The sequence below is a fragment of the Pagrus major genome, chromosome 23 (assembly GCF_040436345.1).
Source record: "Pagrus major chromosome 23, Pma_NU_1.0".
NCBI lineage: Eukaryota > Metazoa > Chordata > Actinopteri > Spariformes > Sparidae > Pagrus > Pagrus major.
In genome coordinates, this window is record NC_133237.1 from 6,043,567 (window position 1) to 6,071,420 (window position 27,854).

The following is a 27,854-nucleotide window of genomic DNA, read 5'->3' on the forward strand; positions in this document are numbered from 1 at the left end:
AAAATAGTCTTTTGGTTTCTATTTCATTGCTTTAGTGTTATTTTATTTTTATTTATTTATATGTATACTTATTTTACTGTATATGTGTGTAACAGTGCTGTGTGTGACATGGAGCTTCAATTTCCCTGAGGGAACCTCCCAAAAGGATTAATAAAGTCGTCTAAGTCTAAAAGTATCTTTCTGTATACAGTTTTATTTGCATTTGTGTAAAACTCCTTTATCGATAAGGTAATTTTTTTCACTTTGAATTAAAGCTTTTCTTTCATGCATTCCTAAGGACCCTTTAAATTAAATTTAAAAAAAACTGCCACTGAATTGGAAAACACTGACAAACATTAAATGTTCTTTATCTCTAATTTTAACTAATTTCATTTGTTTTATACTACCCGGCTTGTACTAAAATGTTTTTAAAGTTTGATAAAGACGTAAACAACACTCGCATGCAACACTGTCTGCCAAAAGACAAATCAGAGAGAAGAATCATTCTTTTCCATTTTATTAAGTTCCATATACATCAATATTTCTTCAGATGTAATACAAAAAAAGAAAAAGAAATCCAGTCAAAATCTGACAAATTTTTACAAACAGGGCAGGAACCTTCAAATACACGGTTTCATCCTTCTCAGTCAGTCACTACTGCAGAGCAATTCATTTACAATAGCTTATTACCGTACTTTCAGTAGGTTATAGAAGTTTAACCAAGCAGACTACTGATGTCCAGATATTTAGTACAACTCTCTTTCATGCCACTTCAGACTAAACAATGAGTGGAAATGGGAGAAAAAAAGTTGTTCCATCGCGACATCTGTATTTAGACACAAAACTCTTGATGCGTTACGCTCAGTGAAACTCAGCCATTGTATGTCAGTATTCAGTTTCCTATTTCTCGTTGGACATGATGACCTCAAGGATGGCCTGAGGGGTTTTTAACAAGAAAAAAATAAAAAGACTGAGATAAAAAAAAAATAAAGAACATGGAAATGTGAGCGCTCCTTAAGAGTCTTTTCTCAGAGGTAAACTTTCTTCTGAAATGCCTCAGTTGTTCACGCTCCTCAGCACAGTCCCACTGATGAAGACCAGGTCCATTAAAGGTCCCTTAGAGCTCAAATGGGCAGAAGGCAGCTCTGCCTGAACAGTCCTGTGAAAGCAGCAATGCTGGTCGCATAGACAGTCAGAGGAGCAGATCCCAAACATATGACGAGGCAGAGGAGTCTGTCACAGAGTTACAGTTCAGAAAAGCCATATTCTTGGCAAGTGCATTTTGTCTGAGCAATGTGCGATGCTTTCTAAGAGGCTGAAGAACACTGTAGCTTGTTGTTATGAGACCTACAGGATGTGGAGAGAGGGGAAAGTTGAGAGCCCTTCACATTTTGTTTCTTGTTGTGACATCTCAACAGACACAGACACAGAGGATGCAAAGGGGTCGACAGAGGATCCTGCAGCCATGTTGCTGTAATTGACCGGGAATGCCTTTGTTACTGAAGCAATCTTTCACAACTACAAACTGAGGTTACTTTGTGAAGTGAGGAGCAGGAAGAGGTCAAACTCCTCACTTTTTGTAGTACATTATAGTTTCATAAAATAATACCATCTAAAATGATTTGTTTCAGAATTATTTAAAACATTCAAATACAGAGTCAGATATATCTTACAACCACTGTACATGATTAAAAGTATGTACATTCAAGACGACCACCTTTAACAACCAGTTAAATCAAACTCAAAGGGACGTAACGTACAAAACTTTTCATAAATATTTCTCTATAATAAAATATGCAGCTTTACATTTTTTTTTTTTTTACATCTGGTAAGGTCAACACATTATTAAATCCAACTCAGATGTATAACAGAAAGTAAATCAAAGGGAAGGAACTAAAATGCATTTAAAAACATCCTAGCTTCTGTGATTCATAATGAGAAAAGGCCAGATTCAGAGAAGTGATGAGAAAAAAGCATGTCCCTCAATTACACGATGAACACATGTCAACATGGCTGCCGTTTCGTGATTAAGCTGAATATTATAATGGTTATTGAAAATGTTGAATTGGTGGCATTTACGTGAAAGCACATTTGGTGTTTGTGTGTGTTCTTTTTTTCTTTAGTCATGGTTATTTTTTCTGGAAACACAAAGTTTCCAGGTCATTATTATTAGAGACCCCAGCATCCAGTCCATCCAGACTGGCCCACTTAAGAATCTGACAATCTGTAAGAAAGAAGAGAATGGGATGGCATAAATCAAAGGCATGCAGCAAAGGTGAACAGACACAAATGCAAGATGAGACACCGTACAGATGTAACACGGCACACAGTTCTGGTAAGACCATCAGACATACAATAAGGCCAAAAAGGCTGAGACCACTCGTTAAATTACTTCTATTTTGCCTTTATTACAAAAGATAATATAAGCATAAGACAATATGAGTGAAAAGTTGAATCTTTGAAAAAAATGTCTATGAATTTCAGAATATCTTACTGTTTGGTATGCCCCCCCACCCCTTTTGCTGTATTGACAGCATGCACTTGAGCTGGCATGGACACAAGTTTGTGCAAAACCTGATGACTTCCAGCACGATGACTGCCCCAATAATAGTTCAATGGGGTTGAGGTCAGGTGACTTCTCTGGTCTTCAAGTAGTTCTTGCAAAGCTTTGAGGTGTGTTTGAGGTAAAGGGAGTCCATACCAGCCCAAGTGCATGCTGTCATTTAAGCAAAAGGGGGACATAACAAATACTAAGATATTCCGAAATTACATTTTCAGAGATTTAACTTTTCACTCAAATCGTTAAGCTGATATTATCATTTGTAATGAACAAAAAAGTATTACATTTGAAACAAATGCAAAATAGAAGTAAGTTGACTACTTGTTCAGACTTTACGGCCCTACTATATTGTCTTAAAGTTTGTCAGCTCTGTTGGTTTTAGTACGGCCAAGCAACCCTTCGACACATTCAACAGTTAAAGCCAACTCTAGTCTACAAGTTAAGCACATTCTACTGCAAAATAACACTTACTACACATGCTAGTGGTATAAACAAAAGTAAAAAGTGAAACAGGCATTAATGCAAAAATGAGGAAAAGAACCAATGAAACACTCAGATGCAAAAGAGTCAAAGCTTCGAAGCACACAACCACAGGTATGGAAAAGGAAAAAGAGACTTGTGGAACCTTGAGAGTCTGCAGTGCTAGGAGCGCCCAACCTTACCTGCTCCCTTTGAAACCTTTAAGCTTCTGTACAAAGAAGGCTTCAAGCACCTCTGCACACTGAAAGAAGGGTGTGTCGTTGGGGTTGTAATAGCGGCAGTTGTCGAAGATTTTGGTCACGTCGGCCACAAACTCTGTGAGCTTGTGGTAATGTCGCTTCTGCAAACGGGTTTCCATTGTGGAGAAGTCTACAAGGGGCAGAAAAATATGTGTATTAACATTTCCCACATTAACAGATATCATGAAATCAACAGTATGTGACGCACTTTTAATCTTTTTGTCTGGATTATTTCATCAGTTTAGGGACATTAAAGTAATACCTTCCACAGTGAGAGGAAGACACAGTGGACATTTTTCCAGGGTTGAAGGGAATTATTGTCATTCACAATTAACCATCATTCGTTCTTACCCATTGGCTCCTTGATTACACGATAATAATCAGGTGCGTCGTGGGGATCCACTGGTTCAAGGAAAGGCCATGCCATTTTGTGAGACTGTTGAAATAACAAGAAAAGATTTCAGAATCCCTTTTTCAAATGGGCACTAATAATAGCAAAACCAGGAAAGACTATAAATTATTTGCCGAAATCGAAAGCTATTTCACTGGATGCTGAATACGTTTTTGAGAAGGGTTTATGTTTAATCTAAACATGGCTCTAAATCACAGACCAGAAGTCACAGTTCAAACGCTGGTTTATTATCTGAACCTTTCTAATTTGCCATTCACATTTCGAGCCAATTGTGAATAAGACTTCAAAATGAATCTTTATGATGATGATTGTTGTTCTGTGGTTATAAAGTAAACTGCATTAAGAGGGAAATGGTTCCCTTCAACACTAACATCACTGATATTTAAGAATGACGCTGCCGGCCCTTTAAAAGCAAAAAGATAGACCTGAAAAGATTAACAGTGTTACTCATATTGATATGGGGTCAGGTCGGGCTGTTAAAATGAATATTGCATCTTGAATATCTTTTTCAATTCATCCATATCCACTAATTTTCCACTACAATGGTTTTACGAGATTAGCTTCATAATGACGTTTTATATGGCAGGAATAAAGAATATTGTCTGAGGAGTGCTTACTACAACAGGATAATGTGGGCAGTTTGGAACGGTGATAAACAAATTAAAAGTTAATGTGGTTTTATTAAAAAAAAACAAAGAGCCGTAGCGCACCAATTCTCATTCTGGTATAGTGGAAAAAACGCCCTGGTTTGTTTGAAATTGTCTTGGGCAGTCCTAAACACAGCTGCTCTGAGGGCACCCCTGAATAATAGTGTTTTATATATAGTTGTTTTGCATATAGGGAGGAGAGTCCTGCCATTAAAAGGGCTAAATCCCTGCAAAAGAAGAGGTTAAAGCTGCTAGCTTGTTCAGGATCGTACTGCAAGTGACCAGATTAGGGTAATTTACCATTTTTTTAGCGTGTAGGTTACTAACTTGGAGGTTGTTATTGTTGTTTCATGTAGGCTTATAAATCCGTGTATCATTCGTTCATTCGTTTTTCAAAATAAAACCAAAAATAAGAAAACGAAAAAACAATTCCTTTTCTCAGTATTCGTTTCCTAAACTAAAATGAAAAAACGGATAACGACTCGTTTTTTTCAGTTTTGGATTTTATGCTCAAATGAATAATGGAAAAAACGGATAACGAGCGTTTCCCGTTTCATGTTGCAAGCATTTGGTACCTACACCGGAAATTACCGTCACCCGGAAGTGGCCTGGAGCAAAGCTAACGTTAGCAGAGCCAGTCAATTCTCTGACGTTACCAGAGCGTGGTAGAAATCTCGGCATGCGTTTTACCATCCTCAAAAAGCTGTCCAATTATATCTGCATGATCCTCAAGTCCTGCCATTATTTTTGTTTTGCGCGCCCTCGCAGTACAGAGACAGAGACGGTCACTTCCGCTTCCGGCTCATTGAACTTTTTTCAGATCAAAATGGGATAAAACATGAAACGGGAAACGCTCGTTATCCGTTTTTTCCATTATTCATTTGAGCATAAAATCGAAAACTGAAAAAAACGAGTCGTTATCCGTTTTTTCATTTTAGTTTAGGAAACGAATACTGAGAAAAGGAATTGTTTTTTCGTTTTCTTATTTTTGGTTTTATTTTGAAAAACGAATGAACGAATGATACACGGATTCTTATACCAACTGTCTATATCAGGTGACTCAGGCTATTTCATATATTAACTGGTTGTTTTTCAACCTTCTTCTGAAGCACTTTTTATTTCACTTTCATCCAACTCAAAATTTAATGTTGTTTACATTATGATACAAGTAGAGATATGTCTGACATAGATAGGTTAAATACCTGTAACGAGCGTAATATTCTTTTCAAACCCTCATAGTCTTTGTCAGTGAGCGGCGTGAGGACTGTCATGGCATCTTCTGTTGACTGACACTGCGGGCAGACATATACATCAATGTGATTGGCCTCACTCTGCAGGATGCCCACACAGCGCCCGTGGTACCAGTTCTGACAGCGGTCACAGCCAATGTAAAACCTGCGGGTGAAAATTAGATACATCGTGGTGAACACAACAGTGAAGGTTTCATACATAAAAAAAAATGAGGACTGAATATGTCTAATGTTTACACTTAGTTATGTAATTTATAAAGGGCCATACTGTGATTCGTCATAAGGTGTCCTGCAGATGCAGTATAACTCCTCATTGCTTCCTCCCTCCTGACCACGTTTGCAGTCATTACATACAAAGTCCTCCAACTTCTTGGCCTCTTTCTCTGTGATACCAACACACGCGCCGTGGAACCAGTTGGAGCACAGGTCGCACCCGATGTAAAACCTGAGAGAAATACATCATCTTAATTTTGTCTTGTCATAACAATGATTAAATTCAGTGTGCAGCACACGTGTTGTACAGTGGCATGTTGACATGTAATCACAGTATTTGAGCTTACTTCGACTCGTCGTAGGGCGTTTTGCAGATACAGTACAATTTGCTGTCCTTCTTGTGATCCTTTGAGGTAGAGGAGAGTTTCTTCTTCTTCTTGTGTTTCGATGAGCTGGAATCTCTGTCCTTGTCTCTGTCTCTGTCCTTTTCCCTGTCCCGATGTCTGTCCCGCTCTCGGTCTCTCTCCCTCTCTCGATCCCCGTCTCTGTCTCTATCTCGGTCTCTATATCTGTCTTTGTCCTTATCCCTGTCCCGTTTCTTGTCCTTGTCGTGATGCCTGTCCCGATCCCTGTTTCTGTCTCTGTCCTCTTCCCTCTTACGTTTATGGGATGATGAAGGCGAGGGTCCTGTGTGTGGACTGTGAGAGGAATGTGTAGATTGAGAAGGATGGGAGGAGTGGGAAGCGGCAGCCTTGACTGTTGCTGCAGCAGCCTGGGCGATGGCAGCTCTCGCTTTCTCCTTTTCTTTCTGTAGCCTGGCTATGTCCCGCCTCAGCTCCTCCTAAAAAAGACAAAAGACATGGAATATAATTCATTTAATGCAGGATAAATAATGGTTCCTGATATCTTGACTATTATAGCTATCATGGTGATGGCAGGCTGTGTGCTAACCTGTACTTGCAGCTGCAGCTCCTTGTCCAGCAGAGCCCTCTTCTTCAGGATCTCAGCCTTCAGCTGTTCTTTGTGCTTGTACAGCAGTGCAGTCAGCTTGGTGGCGTTCTGTTTGGAGCGTTTCTGCTCCACCACCTCCTCCTTCTTTCTCTTCTTAGCTGCCTGCTTCTCGTCCTTCTCGATCTTGTCGAGGATGAACTTCATCACCTGGTTGCACACGATCATTCTAAAAAACAAAAGGACAACAGACATTTATATTAGGAAAGATGGACAACAAGACCTGAGGAAAATATCATAACGCTCCACAATTCTGATTATTAAGTCCCAGACCTCTGGTTCTCCTCTCGCTCAGCTGCAGCCAGGCTCTTCCTCTGTTTCAGCTGTTCTGCTGTAGCATTCTGCTTCACCACAACCTGACAACAAAGAAACGCAACATTAATATTTACGGTATGTATTTTCAAAAAGAAATGAATCAGTGTAAATTTTTGAGTCACACCTGTTTTTGGATGCCATCCCCGGGGCTAACAGCCTGCAGGTTCTGCTCTTTCTGTTCCCTTTTAGCCTCATGGTGTTTCTTCTTCTTTGGTTTTGGTTGCTGTTGCTGCTGCTGCTGCTGCTGCTGCTGCTGCTGCTGTTGCTGTTGCTGTTGCTGCTGCTGCTGTTGCTGCTGCTGCTGTTGTTGCTGTTGCTGCTGCTGCTGCTGCTGCATCCTCTGGAGCTGCTCCTGCACGCTCGCTGGCGCCTGTATGGTCACCATGTTCTGGATCTGGTGGGCCTGGATTTGTCCCCCAGTCTGCTGGATCTGGATAGGCAGCTGTAGTTTGATCTGCTGAGGAACTGCGCCCCCCTGCTGCTGCGCCTGTGCCTGGATCTGAGCTTGAATCTGGGCAGCGACATGAGGTGGCAGAGCTGAGAGGAGCTGGACCGGCTGCTGGAGGCCTGGGACTGTGATGAGCTGATGCCTGATCGGAGACTGGACCTGAAGCTGAGGCTGCGCTTGAACTTGAGTTTGGTTCTGAGGCTGGAACTGCACTTGGAGCTTCGCTTGGACTTGGGGTTGGGCTTGGACCTGAAGCTGTTGTTGGACCTGCGGAGGTGACTGCACTTGAAACTGGGGCTGAGTTTGGACCTGGGGTTGCTGTGTGGCCTGAGGTTGAGGCTGAACCTGGCTCTGTTGCTGGAAGTGGACCTGAACCTGGGGATGGAGTTGGGTTTGGATCTGGGGCTGGAGTTGAGCTTTGGCCTGAGACTGAACCTGGGGTTGAGGTTGGACTTGAGGCTGTTGCTGAGCCTGGGGCTGGGTCTGAGCTTGTGTTTGAAATGGAGCTTGTACCTGGGGATGATACTGAGGTTGGACCCTTGACTGGAGCTGGGCTTGAGCTGTGGCCTGGACCTGGGGTAAGGTTTGGTTTTGGGACTGAAACTGCACCTGAGGTTGAGTTTGAGTGAGGGGCTGTAATTGGGCTTGGGGTGGTTGCTGAGTTTGTGGCTGGAACTGAACTCGGACCTGGGGGTGGTTTTGGCCTTGTGCTTGGCCCTGAATGGGTGGCATCTGCTGGACTTGGCCATAGGGTTGGACCTGAATCTGAGCACAGATCTGGGCTGGACGCTGGGTTTGGGGCTGCAGCTGAGGCTGTGTCGTTCTCACAGCAGTAACAACAGAAGAGACTGGAGATCCCTTCATATGAACCTGCACTGCTGAGACTGGAATTTGAGACACTTGCTGCATTGATACAACTGTGGGGTGCTGGACTTGTACTTGAGCTTGAGGAGGAAGAGATGCTTGAGGCAGAGGGGTAATGGGTGAATGTGTGGAGACTGACGCAGGGGCAGAGGGCGGTGCAGTAGCCAGGGCAGACGACTGAACGGGAGCTGCAGCCAGCTGAGCGGGCTGAACTGGAGTCTGAGCTTGAGATGAAGCAGGATTCCAGACCTGAGGCTGAGCTGCCCTCTGCTCCGTCAGAGCTACAACAGGAGGGAGAAGAAGCCATGTATTAAAAAGAAGTCCACCATTGTATACAGTCAATTTTACAACAAGAGGTGCCACCCAAGCAAGTTGATGAATGTGATCAAATCAGCACAAACAGTATACCTCATCACTGCTAATCACTGAAAACATTACCCCCCCATTTTATCCAACCAATGCTCATGAAAATATAAAAATATATATTGGTATAGTGGGATGTTTTTGAAATGTTTTTATCATGAAAATAAATCACAAATCAGAGTAGGCCTATATAGACAATGACCTCATGTTTGGATATTTCTTGAAGCTGTTTAAGTTATATTATAGAATAATTATGAAGTTTAATGAAACAATCCTGGAACTTGAACTTCTACCTTTTTTTTAAAAATACATTTTTACTTTTGAACACTCTGACATTATTGGAATTTTTTGGATTATAAGAAAACTCTGGCATCCTCCATCAGCTGCGCCTGCGAGTCGTGACCTGGCGCTGCTATCTTAAAAACACATTTGAAGTTTGCAGACTTAGTAGCTAAATCTGAGCTCTGCCGTCATTATTGACATGACAGTGACGAGATCAGGTCAGAGGTGCTTGCACCATGACGCACACCGGCTTTTGTAAAATTGCTAAAGGGAGACCTATTATGCTTATTCATCTTTTTCATTTTTATTCAGTGTGTTATTTAGGTTCTTGTGCATGTAAAAGATCTTTAAAGATAAAAAGTTGAAAGTCTGCACCAACATAAGCTTGACATGAGTGGTTTTTTTACCTGGCACTGACGGTGTTGTAAAGGTGGCCGTGACTGGCGTGACAACAGCGTTGGCCACAGCAGCGTGAAAGGGAACAGGAGCTGTGGGTTGGATTTGGGTCAGAGCTTTGCCTGGGGATGGGACAGCGATTTGGGTAGACACAACAGCTATGACGGGAGCAGAGACGGGAGCAAGAGCAGGGGTTGGAACTTGGACAGGTGAGGGAAGAGAGGCAGAAACGGGCATCTGGGCCAAGTTAGAGTGGCCTGAGATGGGGGCTAAAGCAGGGGCAGGAGCAGTAACATGCATCTGGAGAGGAGCTGAGGTTAAGGCTGGGACAGGGCTGAAGGCATGTGTCTGGAGCTGGGATTGAGGCGCGACTTGTCCTGGGACAGGCAGTGACACTGCAGTTTGGGTTTGTGTAGGGAATGAGCCTGGGGTAAGGGTGGAGACTGCATTTTGTGCTGGGGCAAGCACAGGTCTTGCCACTTGGGGTTGTGCGTGGACAGAGGCTGGTGTGGAGGATAAAACCTGGGCAGGCACAGAAGTGGATATTTGAGATTGTGCAGGGGCTGATAATGGTGTAGCAACTGAAACTTGGGTTTGTAGAGGGACTGAGGCTGGGGTGGGGGCTAAACGTGGCATTTGTGTTGGGGCTGGAATAGGGGCAGTCATTTGGGTTTGGGCTAGAGCTGGAGTCGTCTGAACTTGGGCTGGACCTTGGATCTGAGAGGTCTGAGCTACAGCAGGCTTTGTAGGGGAAGCAGTAGTGGGAGATGAAGTTGAAGCTGATGAGGACGGGGGCATGGGAGTGAAGAGGAAGCGCTGGACTTGGCCATTGGGCATTGCTGCCTGCATTAGCTGCTGACCAGGACCAGGGATGACTGTCACACCCTGTGGGATGATTTGCAACTGTCCCTGGGTCTGGCCCTGACCCTGGATCACCACCGTCAGACCTGGGTTTCCACCCTGCAGAGTTCAGGACAAAACAAATCTAGTCTTCAGCTGTCGTTGATACAAAACTAACCTTTCTTTACATAGCATCATTCAAAACAAAGAGGTACTTTACAACACTTTGCAAATAAAAATGATCGATTTTATGAAAGACCCCAAGAGGAGGTAAAAATAAAAAAAAATGCTCTCACCTGAGCACCCTGTGTTAGCTGCATTAGCTGTGCCATAGTGAGTTTAACTTGACCCTGCTGTGGTCTGTTGGCCTGGGAAGAAACTATGGGTGGCTGTCCAGGTGCTGTGGCAGCTGCGTGAGGTGACGGTGCAGCAGTGCCAATCGCTCTCTGAGCTGCAGTCGCCTGCACAGGTGTAGAGCCAGGCACAGCTGTGGCTCCAGGCTGGCCACGGCCTGTCGGGATCAAAGCCTGCTGAGGTTGGCCTAGAAGGGATAAAGGTTGTATTTGTTAATAAATAAGACATGAGCCACAAAGGCGGAAGACAATCATTAGCAAACTGAAAATAATCGGATAGACAGAGCACCTTGTTGAGCAGGACCTCTTGTCACTGCTGTGCCCATGGAGGTAGATGGGGAAGGTGACTGGCTCTTGATCGCGCCAGGCTGTGTTTGGCCTCCTGCTGTGATGGCCTGTTACACCAAGCATAAGGTAAGACCATCAGTCACCATGCTTAACATTTTAAATTTTTTCCTAATGTGGACAAAGCGAAAGACAACAGACCTGTTGCTGGGTAGTTGAGGCAGAGGTGGTGGCTCTGAGGTTGATGTTGCCAGTTGTAGGATGTAGCGTGCTGTATGTCCTAAGGTTCGCAGGGGGCCCAGAGGGGAATATGCCAACGACTTTTTGCTGGACTACACCTGTTGATAATCCATATTACGTAAGGAAAGAAGCAAACATGCACCGGGTACATGCAGTAATACGTGTCAAGAATGTAACGATGCAGGGAAGCATGCACTGTGTGTGTGCAGAGAAAAACATTAGATGTCTTGTTGGTTTCAAAAAATAATTAAAAATATTTTTAAAAGATCCAGTTTAATTGATAAAAGTAGTTTATACACAACTCGGATGAAGTTCAGACAAAAAAAACAACAACTAAAAACTAAACAAAAAACACAATCTGCCGCCAAACTTTTGGCTATAGAAGCTCTCTCATCCAACGTAAAAAGAAAACAAGAAAAGCACTGATGATGACATCCATGCTCATCACCAATACTGATCACAGGCAGATTTTTCATCCCACATGACACTCTTCAATCCATTTTGGCAAGTGTAAACCAAAACCAGCGGAAATGGATCACACTTGTGCTCCCTACCTCCTTGCGTGGTGGGCATGTTGAGCGTGACAATCTTGCTGTTTGCGGGCAGCGGGAGTTTGGCGGCGAGGACTTGGCCAGCCACAGTCACTGGGCTGCCAGCGATCTGGAAGGTTTGCTCGGAGGTGGCGATGCCGCTAGCCACGGTGGCCACCGAGCCGGTGGAGGCTGCAAGACACACCATGCCACCCTGCGGTCACGCATAGCCATAATGGCCACCACGGCAGCCAGTCTACGGCTGCGGTGTCCACTGGAAGGTTTGAGTCAACCAACAGGCTGATATTTAGAAAATTTGGGATCATTACTTTGCCGTGTGTTTATAATCTGATGATTAACAGGCTGTCATGTAGCCTTTTGGGATAGAAATGACTCAAAAAAAGTGAAAATTGAATTTCAACACAATTGTAAGTGGACACCACAAGCCAAAAAGTCATTTTGGCAAGCCAATCACATTTACCAATGTAGGAACTTGACACAAAAAAGATAGTCATGCCAGTGATCGACTTCTTACTAACTGATGGCGGTCAAATGACAACAATAAAAAACAAAAAATGAAAAAAATGAAAAGGGAAAAACCAAAACAAAAGTCTCTTGTGACAAAAAGCTTTGTTTGTCTTGCTCTAACAATATGATGGATGACAGGTAAAAGAAAAAAATCCAGACATTAAATGTAGGTATGTATGTTCAGATGGGCTGGTGATTATGCAAATACTCTTTCAATCTTCAAATAGACTTCAGCCGCCTTACCTGAGCCGTTGTTGGTTTGACCCTGTTTGACCCAGGAGGCAAAGGACTGATGGAAGTTTTTGTCTTGCTGGAAGGAGACTGGAGAGCCCAGTTTGGAGGCTAGGACCATCTTGGTTCCAGGTGTGACCTGACCTGTTCTCTGACCCGTGGACGCCAGGGTGCCGGGAGTGCTGGGGGTGCTGGCTGAGGTGGTGGTTGCTGATGAGGGAGTGGTGGCAGGTGTACCTGGCCTCTGCTGCTCCAGACGTTTCTAAAACAAAAATGTTACAACATATTAGGTCTATAGAGAGTTGGTTGACCTCCCAGTAGAGTGCTGCCCAACTGAAACCTAAACACTGGCTTGAATTTGTGTGTGCAGTGTTCCTACCTGCTGAGCAGCAAGTCTGGCCTGTTTCAGCTGATTCTCCAAATGGGCTTTGACATCCTCTGCTGTCTTGAGAGTGCTGCCAGTCTTTGAGGGGTCAAGACCCTGTGCCTTCTCCCTCTCTATTCTGTAACATCAAAGGGAAAAGTGACAATCTGGTCAATCAATGCTCTAGTAAAACAATGAATTATTGCCAGAAGAGGCTCCCTGTGTGTTTCTCACCTTTCTGCAAAGGCCCTGATCTCCCAGAGCTCCAGGTCTTCTTCAGCCACCCATGTCTCCACAGCAATGGGCCCCGTCAACTTGGCTGGCTCCTGCTTCTTGGGCCTCAAGGCGCTTGATCGCAGTCCTTTCCTCTGTGGTGTGGGGGTTTCTACTCACAGGAGACATGAAACAATTTATTCATTATCCTTACAAAGCATTACCAAATGTCTCAAATGCATGTCATGGTCAACTGTAAAATCTAGCATTGTCTGCGAGCAAACGTTTAGCCTTTACCTTTTGGAGTGTCTCTGTTCCCGAGGGGACAGATGATCTTCCTGATGCAGTACTCAGAGCGGATGCCGTAAGGTCCCACGTCTCTCCGTTTTATAATTTCTGTTGTAATGATGTCTGTCTCTGTGGTTTCTATAATGAAAATGAAATGTATTAGCACAATTATTTAAAGCGCAAACTCTTCATGCAACTCTGACTCATCTGTGCATTTGAGGGTGGAGACACCAATGTTTTGTTGGGAGAAACGCAAGAAGAGAAAACAGACGAAAACATTTGAACTAAAACAGAAACTAAAGTCAGACGGCTTCCTCACAGACACAGAGAACACAGGCCCAAAGGAAGTGAAACATCAGTGCAGGTGAAGATGAAGTGTGCAGCATTTTCTCACCTTTGCGAGTCGTCCCTACAGAAGCAGAGGGTTTAACAGCCATGTCGTCCCACCTCAGGCAGGCCCACAGCAGCCTCAGCATCAGACTGACCCCTGCCAGAGACCTCACAGTCTGGAGACGGTACCTGAATTGGACACAGTCATAAAAACATGAGCTCCAAGCACTAAGGATTTTTAGAAACACATTTTAATTTACTGTATTTGTATTTTTGCATCCTGGTGACATGATGTTGTGCTCATGGATTTAAAGAAATGTCTTAATTTCTGATGCCGACATTCATTTGTGTCTGAGCTACAGTTGGACTATAAATCAAAATACTGTAAGTATAAGTAAAAGTAAAATAAGATTTTCAATCTGCCATTGTAAACCTAGAGTGCCCGTTCTAAATGTATCTTTTAAGTCTCCCAAACAATCAGTAACAAGATCTAAATGTGTTACCAACCTCCATGTTATCCCAAAAGTGGGCCTAGGTGATGGATAAGGCCAAATATCTGGGGCAGGCTTGGCGTTGTAGTTGAAGATGGGCACCTCCCTGATGCTCGCCCTCCTCGCCAGCCTCTTCAGGTCATCGTTTGGCAGGATGAAGATGCTCTTCTTGCTGCTTTTGGTGACAAACTTGCGGTAGGACGGCAGGGCTGTTCCCGAGCGTGCCTTCTTAGATTTGGAGAACCTGAGGAGGCTGACTCGGTCTCTGGTGGAGTACTCTTTACTAATCATGGAGCTGGTCGTTGTCGAACCAGAAGTTCCCATCTTGGTGTCGGTGACTGGAACTTTGGTCTTCTGTGGGACGACTGCCTTGGAGGTGGGCTGGGTGGTGGTGGTGGTGGTGGTGGTTACAGAGGAGATTGTGCTACCTGCTGCTTCAGATGTCACATCAGACTGAGGAGCGTTTTGTGTCTCTGCGGCAGTCTTCAAACCTTCACTACTGTTATTGTCGGCACTATTACTATTCAGGCAAGAAAGGCTTGAGGATGGAGGTTTCACGGGTACTGTTCCTTCTTTCTCATTCATATTCAGAGTGTCTCCTTTCTCTGCCACGTGGTTCTCTAGTTTCGGCACTTTCAGGGGAGGTGGATGACACATGTCAGACACATCGTTTTGTGAGAGGTTTCCATTCATCAGAGACTTGACAGGCTCTTTCTGAGGCTCTTTAACATCACCTGGGACTCCACTGGCTGCGTCTGAGTTGACGTTTGAGTCTGTGGCGATGGGAACTCCTACTTTCCCGTTCATCTGCACCGGACTGGTCTTGCTTCGGTCAACCTCCGTGCTGTCTGTGTCGCTCTGTCCGCTGCCTTGTTCCATTTCATCATACCCACGTTTCTTAGCACCCTCTCCCACTACAGCCACCTCTGACTTCTGTGTTTTTTCTTTGCTTTCTATTGCATCTGATATACAGTTGTTTTTACTGTTGAGCTCAGTGTTTGCTAAAGGTCCTCCATTCACTTCTTTGTGAGCTAAGGCCTCTGCACCGTTCCCCTGCACAGCATTTACCTCCATCTGTTTGCTGTGGTTGGGTGCTGTGAAGTCTGACTTTACGTCCAAGTTGTCTGCCTTTACCTCCATCTTCTCCTGCTCAAAGTTAAGCTTCTTAACCACATGGTCTTTAACTTGAACACTGTCCTCCTTCTCTTCTTTTACACACGGCGTCAGAGCAGACTGCGGTTTGCCCAGTGTGGATCCTTCAGTCTTGACAGTGGAAGCAGGTTTCGCAGCAGCCATTTTGGACAGCAGGGCCGCCTGTCTCATCCGCTCTAGCCTCTGCTTCTCCTCCAAGGTGAACTGTTTTACGCGGCGCTCCAAAAGCCCATCCAGTTTGGAGGGTCTGACCTTCTTCTTATAGGCTGTCCGCAGCTGGAAGCCCTCGCTGACGTTCACAACATCGTAATAGGGCTTTGGTGCTGCGTTCTCCTCCGTCTTGGGTTGTTCATCTTTCTGGATTGGTTCTTCGGTCACAGGCTGCACAGAAGGCGAGGAAGGGCCTTTGTCTTCAGCCTTATCTAGAACAGAGAGTAACAGAGCTCAGTGGATGGTGAAGATTTATAACCATCCACAACCTTCATCAAGAAAAATCAAAAATAAAGGAGAGATCATTTAATTTCAAAGATTTACCTTTCTTACCACTTGAAGCAGCAGTTTCAGAGCTGGGGTCAACCTCCATTTTTTCATCTTCTCTTTTCTCCTCTTCATTTGTTCCCCTCTCCTCCTCTGTGGGGTTTTCTTCCTCTTTGGGGGTCTGAGGTTCGCGGTCCTCCTCTGATGAAGTGCTCTGTGCTGACACAGCTACAGATGCTTGTTTATTGTCGTCATCCGCAGTGTTTTGTGTAGACTGCTTCTCAGTTTCCATCAACTTTTTCTCCTTATTTGTGCAAGCTGCTGCATTTTCCTTGCTCATTTTAGCTGCTATAAAGACAGTGGGAAGAAAATGAGAACACGAGCCAAACATGCCAGCAGCAGAAGAATACATCGAGGAAAATTATGCCAGTTTAGCCCTTACCCTCCAGTTCTTTGCGGTAGTTTACGTTTGTGTTCCCTGGTAGCTTTGGAACAAACCGTGGCACTCGAGTCTTACTGACCCAGCTCCAACCGCCATACCCTGTCACTCTGTACTCCTCGCCCTTCTGCTTCCACACCTTGATAGAAAAACACGCAAGTAAGCCATAAAATAATGAAGTTTTCAGATGAAGAACCGCAATGACTTCAGAGAACATTTGTAAAACTGACAAACAAAAAACAAAATCTCACACAATGTGTAGGCTGTACGGCAATATGAACACTATATCAATATACCACTGCTTTGATCTTTAAATGCACTAGGTCAGTGACTCCCTACCAGGGGTGCTTGTACTGAAGTATGATTAGTTTATGATTTGAACTCCACAGGTCACAGTTGACAATGTCTGAGAATCGGTTCTCAAACAGGGGGCTACACAATTCACTAGAAGTAAAGACTAAATGAACGTCTGAAACTGTGAGCTAAAACAAATGAATAAACAGTTTAAATGTATAGCTAGTTATAAATAAACTGTTAAAATAGTTCACTAATACTAATTAATACAGTTTAACTAGTTAGATAAAAGTAATAAGTCGAAAGTTGTTAAATAGTTAGCTAAAAGTAATAAAAGGGCAAAATTTGCAAGCTAAAGCTAATAAACAGTTGAAGTAATTTGCTGAACGTATTGAATCAACGGTTGAACATGTTAGCTAAAAGGAATAGATAAATATTTATATTTGTTAGCTAAAAGCACTGAACAAACAGTTAAAATAGTTAGCTACAGCTAATCAAAATAGTGAGCTCAGAGTAATGAATAAACAGAAAAAGATTCAGTACAAATGCCAACCTTATCTAAACAACGTAAACACTGACAGTTTAATTTATAAAATGTTGTAACTACATCAATTTTATACTCTTAATAGTGTTACAATTTTGTGTTAAAAGGTTCAAATCAATTCAAATTAACTCATTAGGAACATTAGCTTGTGCTAATAAAGGGCTGCGTGGACTTTAAATCTGCTTAAGATCAGTATGTGTGAAGTAAAACCTCCTCCATGAATGACAGACAAAAGACGTTGCTATTTTACCTGGTGCTTGATGGGGATGGTGTACTTCACCCAAGTGGCCTGCTGCAGTGTCTCCTCATCCTCCAGTTTTTTCTCTCTCTTTTTCACCTTCTCCTTCTCCTCCCGCTCCATGGAGGTCATGCGATGTAGCCTGAAGGAGGAATGCACAGTGTATAACCAAGATGTAAGGTGCGAGGGCGGTATTGAAATAGAAAAGTTATAATTGAGTCTGCTGCGTGTTTGGTGAAGAAGTTCACACCAAGCAGGCTGAAGAAATCACTGCTGTAGTAGCTTTACTCCTTGGGAATGCACACTACATGTTAGTGTGCTGTTAGTGTGAGTAACCAACACTTGTTTGACTGCCATACTGTTCATGCATCTAGTTTGTCCTTTACCTTGTGTGTCCAAGAGAATCTTTCCATACAGGCAGCATGACCACTGGTTTGATGGCACACTCTAGTATGGCCAAGGCCAAAGCAAACTCCCTGGCCTTGCTGCACATCTGCACTGCTTTGTTCCAGTTGGTCCTAGAAAAACAGAGACAAACGCTGTTAACAACAGATAAAACAGCACAATGCTAAAACAGCCCATGCTAAAAAAAAAAACAAGCACATTTTTCAAGACCTAAAATGATTTTTTTTTGTACCCTTAAAAGGAATTGTTGGACATTTTTGGAAATTATTTGCCTTCTACTTCAAATCAACCTGTGAGTTCTGAGTCATACCTGTGCGATGCCCAGTTAGGATGCATGAATGGTCCAGGGACGTTGGTCTCCAATTGGATGATGGTGAGACGCAGGGTGGAGACAGTTAGGCTCCGCGAACCGTAGATGGAGCCGTTCCACTTGAACTCCGCTGCCGTGGTCAGGCTGAACTTGTGGGAGAGGTGACGTCTCTTGTCGTGGTCCTCGCGGTGCTGGTGCTTGTTTAGGGCCAGGACGTTGGTGCTGTACTGGTTGTGGTAGACTCTGTATTTACCCTCCTGGCCCAGTTTGAACAAGTTGTTCAAATTCACTATTAGGTCCCGTTTTAAAAAGCTGAGACGTGTAGCGTCACCGTCAGACCGTACAGGAGAAGACTGAAACATGAGATGGAACATTACATTCAACATCATAATTATTATTATTATTATTATTATTATTAGACATGATAAAACTTCTTCTTGCTTCTTTTTAAAAGGATGCAGATGCAATAATTTAAATATATATACAGAGAGGTGCTATAGACTCAATTTAGTCAGTATTCAAGTGTTTTTCACTATAAGTAGTCCCCTCTCTTATTATTAAACACATTTCTGTCAGAAAGAATCAAAAATAACTGCAGAATTAAACAACATTTTTGTTCCAAAAACACACACGCCTCACCTCTTTGCTGCCTCTGGGCGTTTGGTTATTTGAATCCTGTCCTGCTGTTCTCCCCCTCTCGCCCTTGACTCTTTCGTTGTACTCGTCTGTCATTCAGAAAGCAACAAACTCAGGTTGCATTCAAACTGAGACACAGAATTTTAAACAACTGAACTCATTACAAAATCTGTGATGGAATCTACTTTCATTTTCATGTTTACCTGTCCCATCCTGGCTGGTGAAAGAGGACTGAGAGGAGCGATCAACCAGGTCAGGCTGCTCTGGTTTCCTGAGGCTCCCACATCCAGAGACCTGGCTGCTGCCACTACTCGCCTCTGGCTGAGAAGATGGCTGCTGTGGACTGTTTTGGGTGAGGGCCTGTGACTCGTCAGGGTGCTTGTCTTCCCTGCTAGACTCTGCTTTTGCATCCTCTTCTGTAAAAAGTATTAAAAAATTAAGAAAAGACTGGGCACAGGTGTAAAGCTTAATAGGGATGCAAGGAGTGAGACTGAATGACATTAATTACAAGCATGCTTTAGGCAAAGACAGCAGCTGTGTAAACACACACAATTACAATGATATTGATAAAAATTCAACCTCTACAATTAGGAAACTCAATATAGCTCGACCAGAGCAACGATCTTAAGACTAGAAATTTGCATATGACCAAAAAAATGCTGAAAAAGTAATAACTTTAGGTGCTTCATTAGTCCAGCCAGGCCTAGAAACACAAACCCATCTTGGAAAAGAGAGTTTACACAAATCCAGAACAAGCTGTTCACTTGCGGCAAAGCCAAATAAAGACACCAGCCATGCCTTTGAGTTGTTCGAGGAGAGGGTCCTGCATATATATGTGGCTCTTTGTTGACGAGGTAGCAGGTGTGCCTTCCAGGCAGAGAGCCTTTTGTCTGAGCAACAGGAGCCCACCCAAATGCCCGTAAATTGGAATGAGAATAAGGAGCTGCTTGTGACAGACGTGGCGTGCTAGCTGCTGCCAGGGACGCTGTCTAGCACAGTGCCAAAAGTGTGCTTTTCAAGACCATTAGAGCAGCAGACAACATATAACACAAGACGAGAAATGAATGCAGCACAAATAAATGGAACACTTATCTGCCACAGCAGGCGCTGATTGCAACAGCTTTAGTTTTCATGCTTAGAGGAGGTGAAGACGAGACAAATGACAGAAAATGGCCTGCAACAGTTTCAGATCTCTCAGGAACAATTAAATGAGGAGAAAAATATCTTCCCACTATCCAATTAGACGTTTACCGAAGATAATAAAGAGATGCTGTCAAAAGGGATTCAAAAAGGATCAGGCTAATTGCGGTCATTCCAATGTTGCATGAGTGGTGAGAGCTGTAATGTTTTGTCTGAGCCACTCAAAGAAAGCTGGACGTAATGTCCTATCTGTTATTTATGTCCAGGTAGAAGCACACAGACACACAAAGCCCACATTAAAAGTGTGTGCCATTCATGAGGGCTGAAATTCAGCTGAGGAAACACAATTGTGCACTGGGGAATTTTAAATATAACATGGTCAGAGACACACAGTGCACTGTTTGAAGAAGCCATGTTAAGCAGAAGGGAAAAGCACAACAAGCGTTCCATTAACCAGCAGCCAGCTGACACAATAAGCAGAAACTGTCAAAACAAAAGCAAACTAAACCAGTAATACAGTATTTGTGACTAGGATTGCAACATATGAAGCTAAAACATCAGGGGAATGGCCGCAATGGTCTGTCAGGAGAATTTTGGAAAGATATTTAAAGCCTTGCAGACATGGCAGAGATAAGAAAATAATAAAAGCGATGGAAAACCTACAATCACCTCAATATTATACTAGGGGCAGCATATACTCAGCAAATAATGTCTGCACTTAAAAATTACCTTAAACTGGTTTAAGATCTTTACAAATGTACAGAAACACAAAACAAATCAGTGTAGCCATCCTTGCACACAAAGAGGCAAATGGAAAGGGTGAAAAGGGCAGGGTATGGTTAGCTGCAACCAGCAGAGACAAGCAGACACATGAAGATGGATGTGCAGCCCAGCAGCTGTGTTTGAAATGGAAGGATGAGCTAAATGACTGTCCAATAACTGGACACCGGAGTGAACATGGATCTTGTTCTCCAAGTACCTGTCCTATCCAGCTTTGCCAGCGGAGGGGACTCCCCGCTCTCCGAGCTCTGAGAGTGAGCAGGCTGCGTTTCCTTGCTAGGTTCAAGGGACTCCGTTTTAGGTGCGACTGTGTCCTGGGGGGCTGAGACGGGGTTAGGATCGGACGAGGAGCTCTCCTCTGTGGCGGGGGGAACCACGGCTGCTGTGATATGACATACATACACAGGGTGGAACAGCACCAGCCGAGTCATAATACTGTTTATCAGCAACTCAAGTAGCGTCTTGATAGTGCTGCAGAGACATCACTGACACAGTTCCACAACATAAGGACAGCACTTTGCATATGTGAGAAAGCTACACCTGCTGTTACCAGGACTATTAGGTCTACTGTTTAGAGATGCACGTAAGAGAGAATGAGAGGTGAGAATACTGGATATAAAGCTCACTTTTACCCTGTGAACTGGTAACCTCCTTGGGCTCAGAGTCTTTGCGCTCTCCGTTATCGAGCGGCGAGGTGATCTCTTCCTCCGCCATCTTCACTGAGCCCGTTTCTGCTTCCTGCCTGGCCTCCCCTGTTTGCTTCTTTGTTTCCTTTGACTCCCGCCTGATCTTCAGACGCTCTGTGATCACATCTACAAACCAAAAGAAACCTTCATTTTTTAAAAATGAAAAGGTAGCAACTACAAATCCATGCAACACAAGGACTTGGCATTAGATGGTAGCATTTACATGTAAATGCTCTGTCATGAGCAGCTGCTTTTGCAGGATGAGATTGCAACATAGTGAATTAGCACTTTCTTTGTCCACAAGGGAGAGAACAACATGAGTTTGTTGGTTTGTTAAAGTATTGCAAAACTACAGTCCATGTGAGATCATACTAATGACTTATAAGGGTGAAAACATTCAAATATTGTTAAGTTCAATAACATTCCTCATTTCTTATGTTTCCACATGAAGATCAGTTCCTCCGATTAAAAAAATGCTGCTGCAACTAATAATTGTTGTCATTGTTCTTCAATCCGCCTCTTATTTTCTTGATTATCGTTAATCCTTTTGTTTACAAAATGTCAAAAAAATTGTGAAAAATGTCCATTATAATTTCCCATAGCTCATTGTGATGTCTCTAAATTCCTTGTCTTCTCCGACCATCAGTCCAAACCCCATAGATGTTAAGTTTACTATCAGTTATGATACAAAAAAGCAGCAAATCCTCACATTTGAGAAGCTTGTTTGGTATTTTGTTGTGTGATTAACAATTCTAATTGCTAATAAAAATTGTTTCAGCTCTACAAAAAGCATCCTCACCATGCAACTGGAGCAGAACATTATTCCTACGATAAAATGCTACCTCTGACGGTTAATCTGACCAGTTATATATAAATAAACAAAGATGATGATATATTAGTGCAAACTTCAAAGCTAGCATACATCTAATCAATACTCAGCAAAAAAACTACTCCGGTCCACGCATATCCAAGATTGAGCACATTTTCATTTCTCAGATGGCCATAATCTCCAGAGAAGCGTGTTTCATAACTACAGTTTTCACTGGGACACAAACAGTTTAAAGGAACACAGGCACTGTGCTGCAGCAGCAGTGGGCCTTTAACGGATGAATTATACCAGCAACACCCATAAATCACTTACGCTGGTAAAACAAAAACATCATTTCTTCCATTGTGGGCTGCAGAATTCCTATTCAAATGTCTAGTTGTTGACAGAATGCCAGAGGCACATCCCCAATAAAACATAGTACCCCACTGTCTTTGTGAACTAAAAATCAGGCAGTTTAGTGACAAACACAGGAAAACAGTTACATATGTCAACCTGTCAAACAGAGACGGAAACCGCTGGCACAGTAATCAAAAGTCGCCTAACCACCCCGTCTCCTTGGAGGGAGGTGAGAGGGGAGAACAGTTGCTTGTTGTCTGAGAGAGCGTGAAGCAGGAAGAAAAGGCAGCACCTCACATTTCTGAGTCAACTGTCTTCACAGCACAGCTGCCTGAGGGGAGGAACTGAGTTATCTGAAGCTTAGATAGACTGTCGAATTTAAGCCTGCTGGATGCATTTAGATACATTTGTTTATGAACAAGATTAAAAGATAATTGTAAGGTTCAAATGTAGCTCTGTATTAATGAAAAAAGATAACTTCAGATCCGTACCGTTGACAGCAGTGAGGTAGGCTTTATTGTTTCCTCTGGCTTTGTTGGTCAGGTCCTCTGTGATGTCCATGTGAGCCTGCACCTCCTCCTTCATCTCCTCCAGGGTGGCATGGAGGTCCATCTCCCAGTACTCCTTATCCAGGCACATCATGAGCTCCTCCAGCTGCGTCTTGGTGCTATAGTACCAGATCTTTTTCTTCTCATGCTCACCGTCCTCCTCGCTGGGCAGGTGAGAACAGAAAAGGTTCTTAAATTGACCTCATTTAACTGGGACAATACAAACATATTTACTGTATGAAACAAAGTCATTTTGACACGAAGTTCCGTGTAACTCATTTACAATACCAAGTAAAATTACATCACTGGTGTTGGGTAAACACCTCCTGGATTTTCATGAATTTCCACTGCTGTTATAGAAACATTATCCTCTATTCTCTGGGGATCTTTGGGTTGGATTACATAAACGTTAAACATAGAGAGAACCCTGTACAGGCTAGCTGAAAAAAATCCATTTACATTCTACAATTCAAATGCAATAAAAAGCTGATTCATAGAGAATTAGCCCAGTCATTTGAGAGGAAAGATAATGAGGTTTGAGATAATACTGAGTGTCAAGGGCAGGTTAAACTGTGACTCTGGCAGACTGCTCATCTACTCATTAATATTCTGTTGGTGCACAACAGTTCAGCTTAAGCACCGGGTACCTTTTTTTCACTCAAATCAAAAACATTAAAAGACACAGATACAGTCTGACAGTAAGATGAATTCAGCCTCTTTTTTTTTTTTTTTTACAAAGCTTCAACAGAACATTGCTTTGAGGTGAGGATGGGGAGGCAGGAAAAGCATCACTGCCGGTAAAGAGAAGGGGCTTTCATGTCTGTTCTATAATCTCAAGTCAAGAAAATGTTGTAATGTAATTCATGGAAGCATGTTGCATTCTATGTGCCAAGTGATTTTCCCAGTAACTTTCAGTTTCACTCTCCAGCTGGTTTACATTTTAGTTTGGAACAGCACACATGCACAGCGTAGAGACAGGTCTGGTAATGTGAGACTACCTTTTAGGAGACTGTATTCTACAGGCTGCAGTTTTGTTTCCAGGCAGTTTTTTTGTCCAAACTTGAGACCTATGTCGTTACTATCTAGGGTAAATATGCATTTGGTTTCACAACAACAAAACCTTTTGAGATTAAGGTCTTTTAAAAGGTTGTTATAGGATATTTACATGAGTCACGGGTTACTACTATTCATAGTTGCTTCTTTGTCACTGCTTCATCTTCATCATGTTGGCATGTTTCACATTAATGCCTCCGCTCAGGATCTCAGATCTTTACACATCTACATACAAGTAAATGTTAGAGACTACATGAAGAGCTGAGCAAATCACTTAAATAATAGGATTCTGAGTTATGATGTCAGTATGTATCAGGATACGACAAATCTCCTGTCAAGGAATTAACATATTACTATGCCTACTCTGCCCTACCCACTGGCTGACACAGACATACAATGTTTTTCAAAATGTACATATTCACAAGGCAAAACAGAAAAAACTACTCTGTCAACAGTCCGCTTTGCTGGTGCATAATTGTGCTTCCTACGGGCAGACATTCTCATTTTGGGCCGATGTCAATATTTTATTTCAAAGCGTTTATCCTCCAATACTGAACTGATGACGTGCCAATCTGATCATGCATCCCTATAAATAACACAATGATTATTACAATACCACTCCACAAAAAGCTGCTATATGATAACATTGAGTTGTTGCCCAGAACCACCTACTTTAATCAACTTGTGAAATGGTTGCAACATGACATTGTGTTTAACTGAGTTACCAGCTGAACACTTTTCCCCCCCTGTATTTTCCTCCCTTTTTGTTTTGAATGTATTTTCTTGAAACATCTGTATTGAGTTGATATATAGATGTAGTTGTCCTGGAGTGACTGCACCTCTTAGCTGCTATAATGGTGAAGTCACATCTCAGCATAATTTGACCATTTAACCAAATGAATATCAAGTATTTTCTACTTGTTTTCATTTGTGGTGCTAACTTAATGAATATTCAAGGTAATTGGTTTTAGGAAAAATGAAAAGTAATTCTAGTGAGGGAAGGTCCTAACTTACACAATAATCCTTCTGTTTAGGAACCAGTACTTCCTCTGGTGGCGGTCGTATCCAATAGGCTCTTGGCGGATGTAGGGCCTGTTCTTCTGCACCTCTGTCACACAGTCTGTGACACCAGGCACCTTGTGCGCCACACAAATCTCACACTGCCACTCGTCCTCTGGAACCTCCTCCAGCGGAGGTTTCACACACTCCAGGTGGTAGACCGCTGAGCATGTCTCACAGCACAGCAGGTCACCCAGACGATGACACACACGGCAGTGGTCGTCATACTGCATACTGCCGTCAGACATCAGCTCCTCACGGGCCATGTTGGTGGTGAGAAACTGGTCCACCAGAAATTGTAGCACCTTGATCTTACTTCCAAGCGGACCATAGGGATACTCATCCATCTCCTGATAAGGCAGGACATGATGGTACTCCCGGTCGCTCTCACAGTACGCCCGCAACACCTCAGGCCATGTCATGCCATCGATAAAGTATAAAGTGGAGTTGACGCTGTCCTTGAGGTCAGCAGGGCCAAACGTAGTGTTGGAGGAGTCCTCCTCACGCAAGATAGCCTTCAAGAGGGAATTATGGGTCTCAGCTATTAAAGTGCACTGTTCCTGGCCTACCAGTGCCGCACAGAAGTCCTCAAATCGGAAGGGGGAGAGGCGCAGCACTGTGCTGAAGTTCCGTAGCACCTCGTAGATGGAGGTGGCATTAAGCAGCTCCTCGTTAGTCACCAGGAGGTCCTCAGAGGTGTCAGGAAGCACAAGAGGAGGAATCTCCTTCTCCTCCAGAATGGGAGTGCGAGGTCGTGGAGCCCGTCCTTTTTTCTTCCCTGTAGGATACACAAATGATATAAGTAAGACATAATTACATCGCTTTGATCCACAGGATGAAGCAAATTAAAAAAATGCTTTAAAATTATTTTTTATGGTTGTTAGGACAGAGTCACACTGTAACATTATCTGTACGGACTCAAAATATTGTGATATCTGATCTTATCTATATCAACCAACCCTTCTGTGGGCCTATATATATATATAGCAATAACCATCTCCAACATTCAGCTGGATATATAGTAAACCAAATGTTCATACAGTTGTAAATCACATTATTTTCAAACCCACAGGTGCAGTTAACATGCCATGACCATTCAAAGAGACACAATTCGACATATTACATACCAAAATATGAAAACAATGAATTGTGAAGTCTGGTTTTAAAATTAGTGGCAAAGTTTAAAGTGTGCTACTTTGGCTGAGCCGGCTCAACACATGGCCAGTGTGATTAGCTAAATGGGACTGCCTCATCCTGCTGCATGTAGGAAAACATTAGCTGTCGGCTAATAGCTTAAAAGTTAGTCAAGCCACTCAGTATAACATCTTTTGCTTGGTGTGACACCGTGAAACACATTTACAGTCCTTTTGTGAAACGTCCTGGAGTTATGAATTGTAGGGTTAAATAAGTTGAAGGCTGATAAAGTGCTAAAAAATGGCATGCTAGCCAAGCTAACTTGGTTAGCTAGCTCAAAGCTTTCTTTTGATCACTTTCAATCAGATAATATCATTTCTTATTTACCTAAAGAGCAGTTTGTGTTGAGGTGGCTATAAATACGTAAAGTTACCGTTATTTAATTAACACGGACTATAGGTTGACAGCTGACAGCACGAGCTAATTTTGATTGCTAACGTTAGCACGCTAGCAGCTAAGTTATTGCACATAAATGCTACTGAATAATATTTCGAGTTAGAGGCGTTCATGGTCATTCTTCAAATGTGTTTGGAGAAGTTGAAGGGGTGCTTTAAGATGTACTGACAGACAGTAATGGCAACAAGGTAAGCTAATGATACAGCTACCGATTCAATCCACCTGCAGTAGCATTAATGACTGCGGCCTGTGTTCATACACTGTGCATTCTCCATTTTGAACAATAACCTTACTGCTTCCTGCACTGATCAAAAAAAAACCATCAGAAACATCAGCTGCATTTCGGGGTGTATTTTCCAACACCTGCAGTGTATGATGAGACACGGTACCACCGCCTGATCATGGTGTTTATTTACCCGGAGTGCTGGCGTGTGTGCTCTGACTCCGAAAGCTACTCTCTGTACAGTAGCTGGCATCATCCTCCGCCTCCTCCTCCTCGTCCAGCACATCTTCTTCAAGGCAGTCAGAGTCCTCTTTGAGGGCCTCATCCTCCTCGGACTGAGGTTCCTCCTCAACAAACTCGTCCTCCTCCGACCTCAGACTGACAGCATCGTCGTCCTCATCGCTCTCGTGGTCGTCGTACACCACTGTTTTGGACGCAGGCGTCCGCCTTCCTCCACGACCCCCTCTGCCTCCTCTGCCACCGCCGCCACCTCTACCTCGTCCCCTGCCCCGTGTTGACGCGACGGATCCTCTTTTCTTCTTTCTAGCCGACTTGGGGCTCTCCCTTGTGGGGCTCTCGACGTCCTCGTCCCCGCTGTCCCTCAGCCTGGGCTTCAGATTCCTCCTTGGTCGCAAGCCCCTGGTCGAAGCTGGGGACGGCTCGTCAGCTTGTAGCGGTTTGGGCGGCCTGCCCCTCTTCCCTCTCATGATAAGCGGAGGCTATTATTTTAGTATCCCAATTTTTGCGTTTATTTAGCCAACACGGGCGCGAGCGAAAACGGCACCCCTGCAAAGCTGGGCCGGAGAGGATTCAGACGGTGCAGTAACCCCGAGAAGCCCCGGTGTCTTTTCAGGTGAGAAAGCTCAAAACGTTAGCCCGGCGTCCCGTTTAGGTTCGCCTAGAGCCGCCATTTTTCTTCTTCTCTGCCTCTCTGGCTGAACAAACAGCAGGCGCTCACCAGAGGAG

General features: G+C 43.5%; 1 protein-coding gene across 4 annotated transcripts; it reads right to left on the reverse strand.

Moving 5' to 3' along the window:
- Positions 1–480: 480 nt before the first annotated feature.
- On the reverse strand, positions 481–27,854 carry bptf (bromodomain PHD finger transcription factor). 4 transcript variants are annotated; one of them, XM_073494104.1, is made up of 32 exons: positions 27,082–27,854; positions 25,031–25,853; positions 22,907–23,127; positions 21,197–21,376; positions 20,764–20,946; positions 18,848–19,060; positions 18,648–18,733; positions 18,009–18,361; positions 17,680–17,811; positions 17,306–17,435; positions 16,221–16,356; positions 15,836–16,126; positions 14,166–15,723; positions 13,723–13,847; positions 13,338–13,466; positions 13,062–13,212; positions 12,843–12,966; positions 12,476–12,725; positions 11,729–11,896; positions 11,136–11,272; positions 10,939–11,044; positions 10,593–10,837; positions 9,468–10,416; positions 7,228–8,696; positions 7,062–7,144; positions 6,732–6,957; positions 6,128–6,621; positions 5,836–6,012; positions 5,520–5,712; positions 3,610–3,694; positions 3,202–3,388; positions 481–2,203 (listed from the first exon to the last, which is right to left on the reverse strand). In XM_073494104.1, the coding sequence occupies exons 1-32, from the start codon at positions 27,593–27,595 to the stop codon at positions 2,188–2,190; spliced, it is 10,134 nt and encodes a 3,377-aa protein (XP_073350205.1). In that variant the 5' UTR covers positions 27,596–27,854; the 3' UTR covers positions 481–2,187. The 4 variants fall into 4 exon arrangements, with proteins under 4 accessions (XP_073350205.1, XP_073350207.1, XP_073350206.1 ...); XM_073494106.1 differs by lacking the exon at positions 20,764–20,946 and having other exon boundaries at positions 27,082–27,853; XM_073494105.1 differs by lacking the exon at positions 20,764–20,946 and having other exon boundaries at positions 21,191–21,376; positions 27,082–27,853.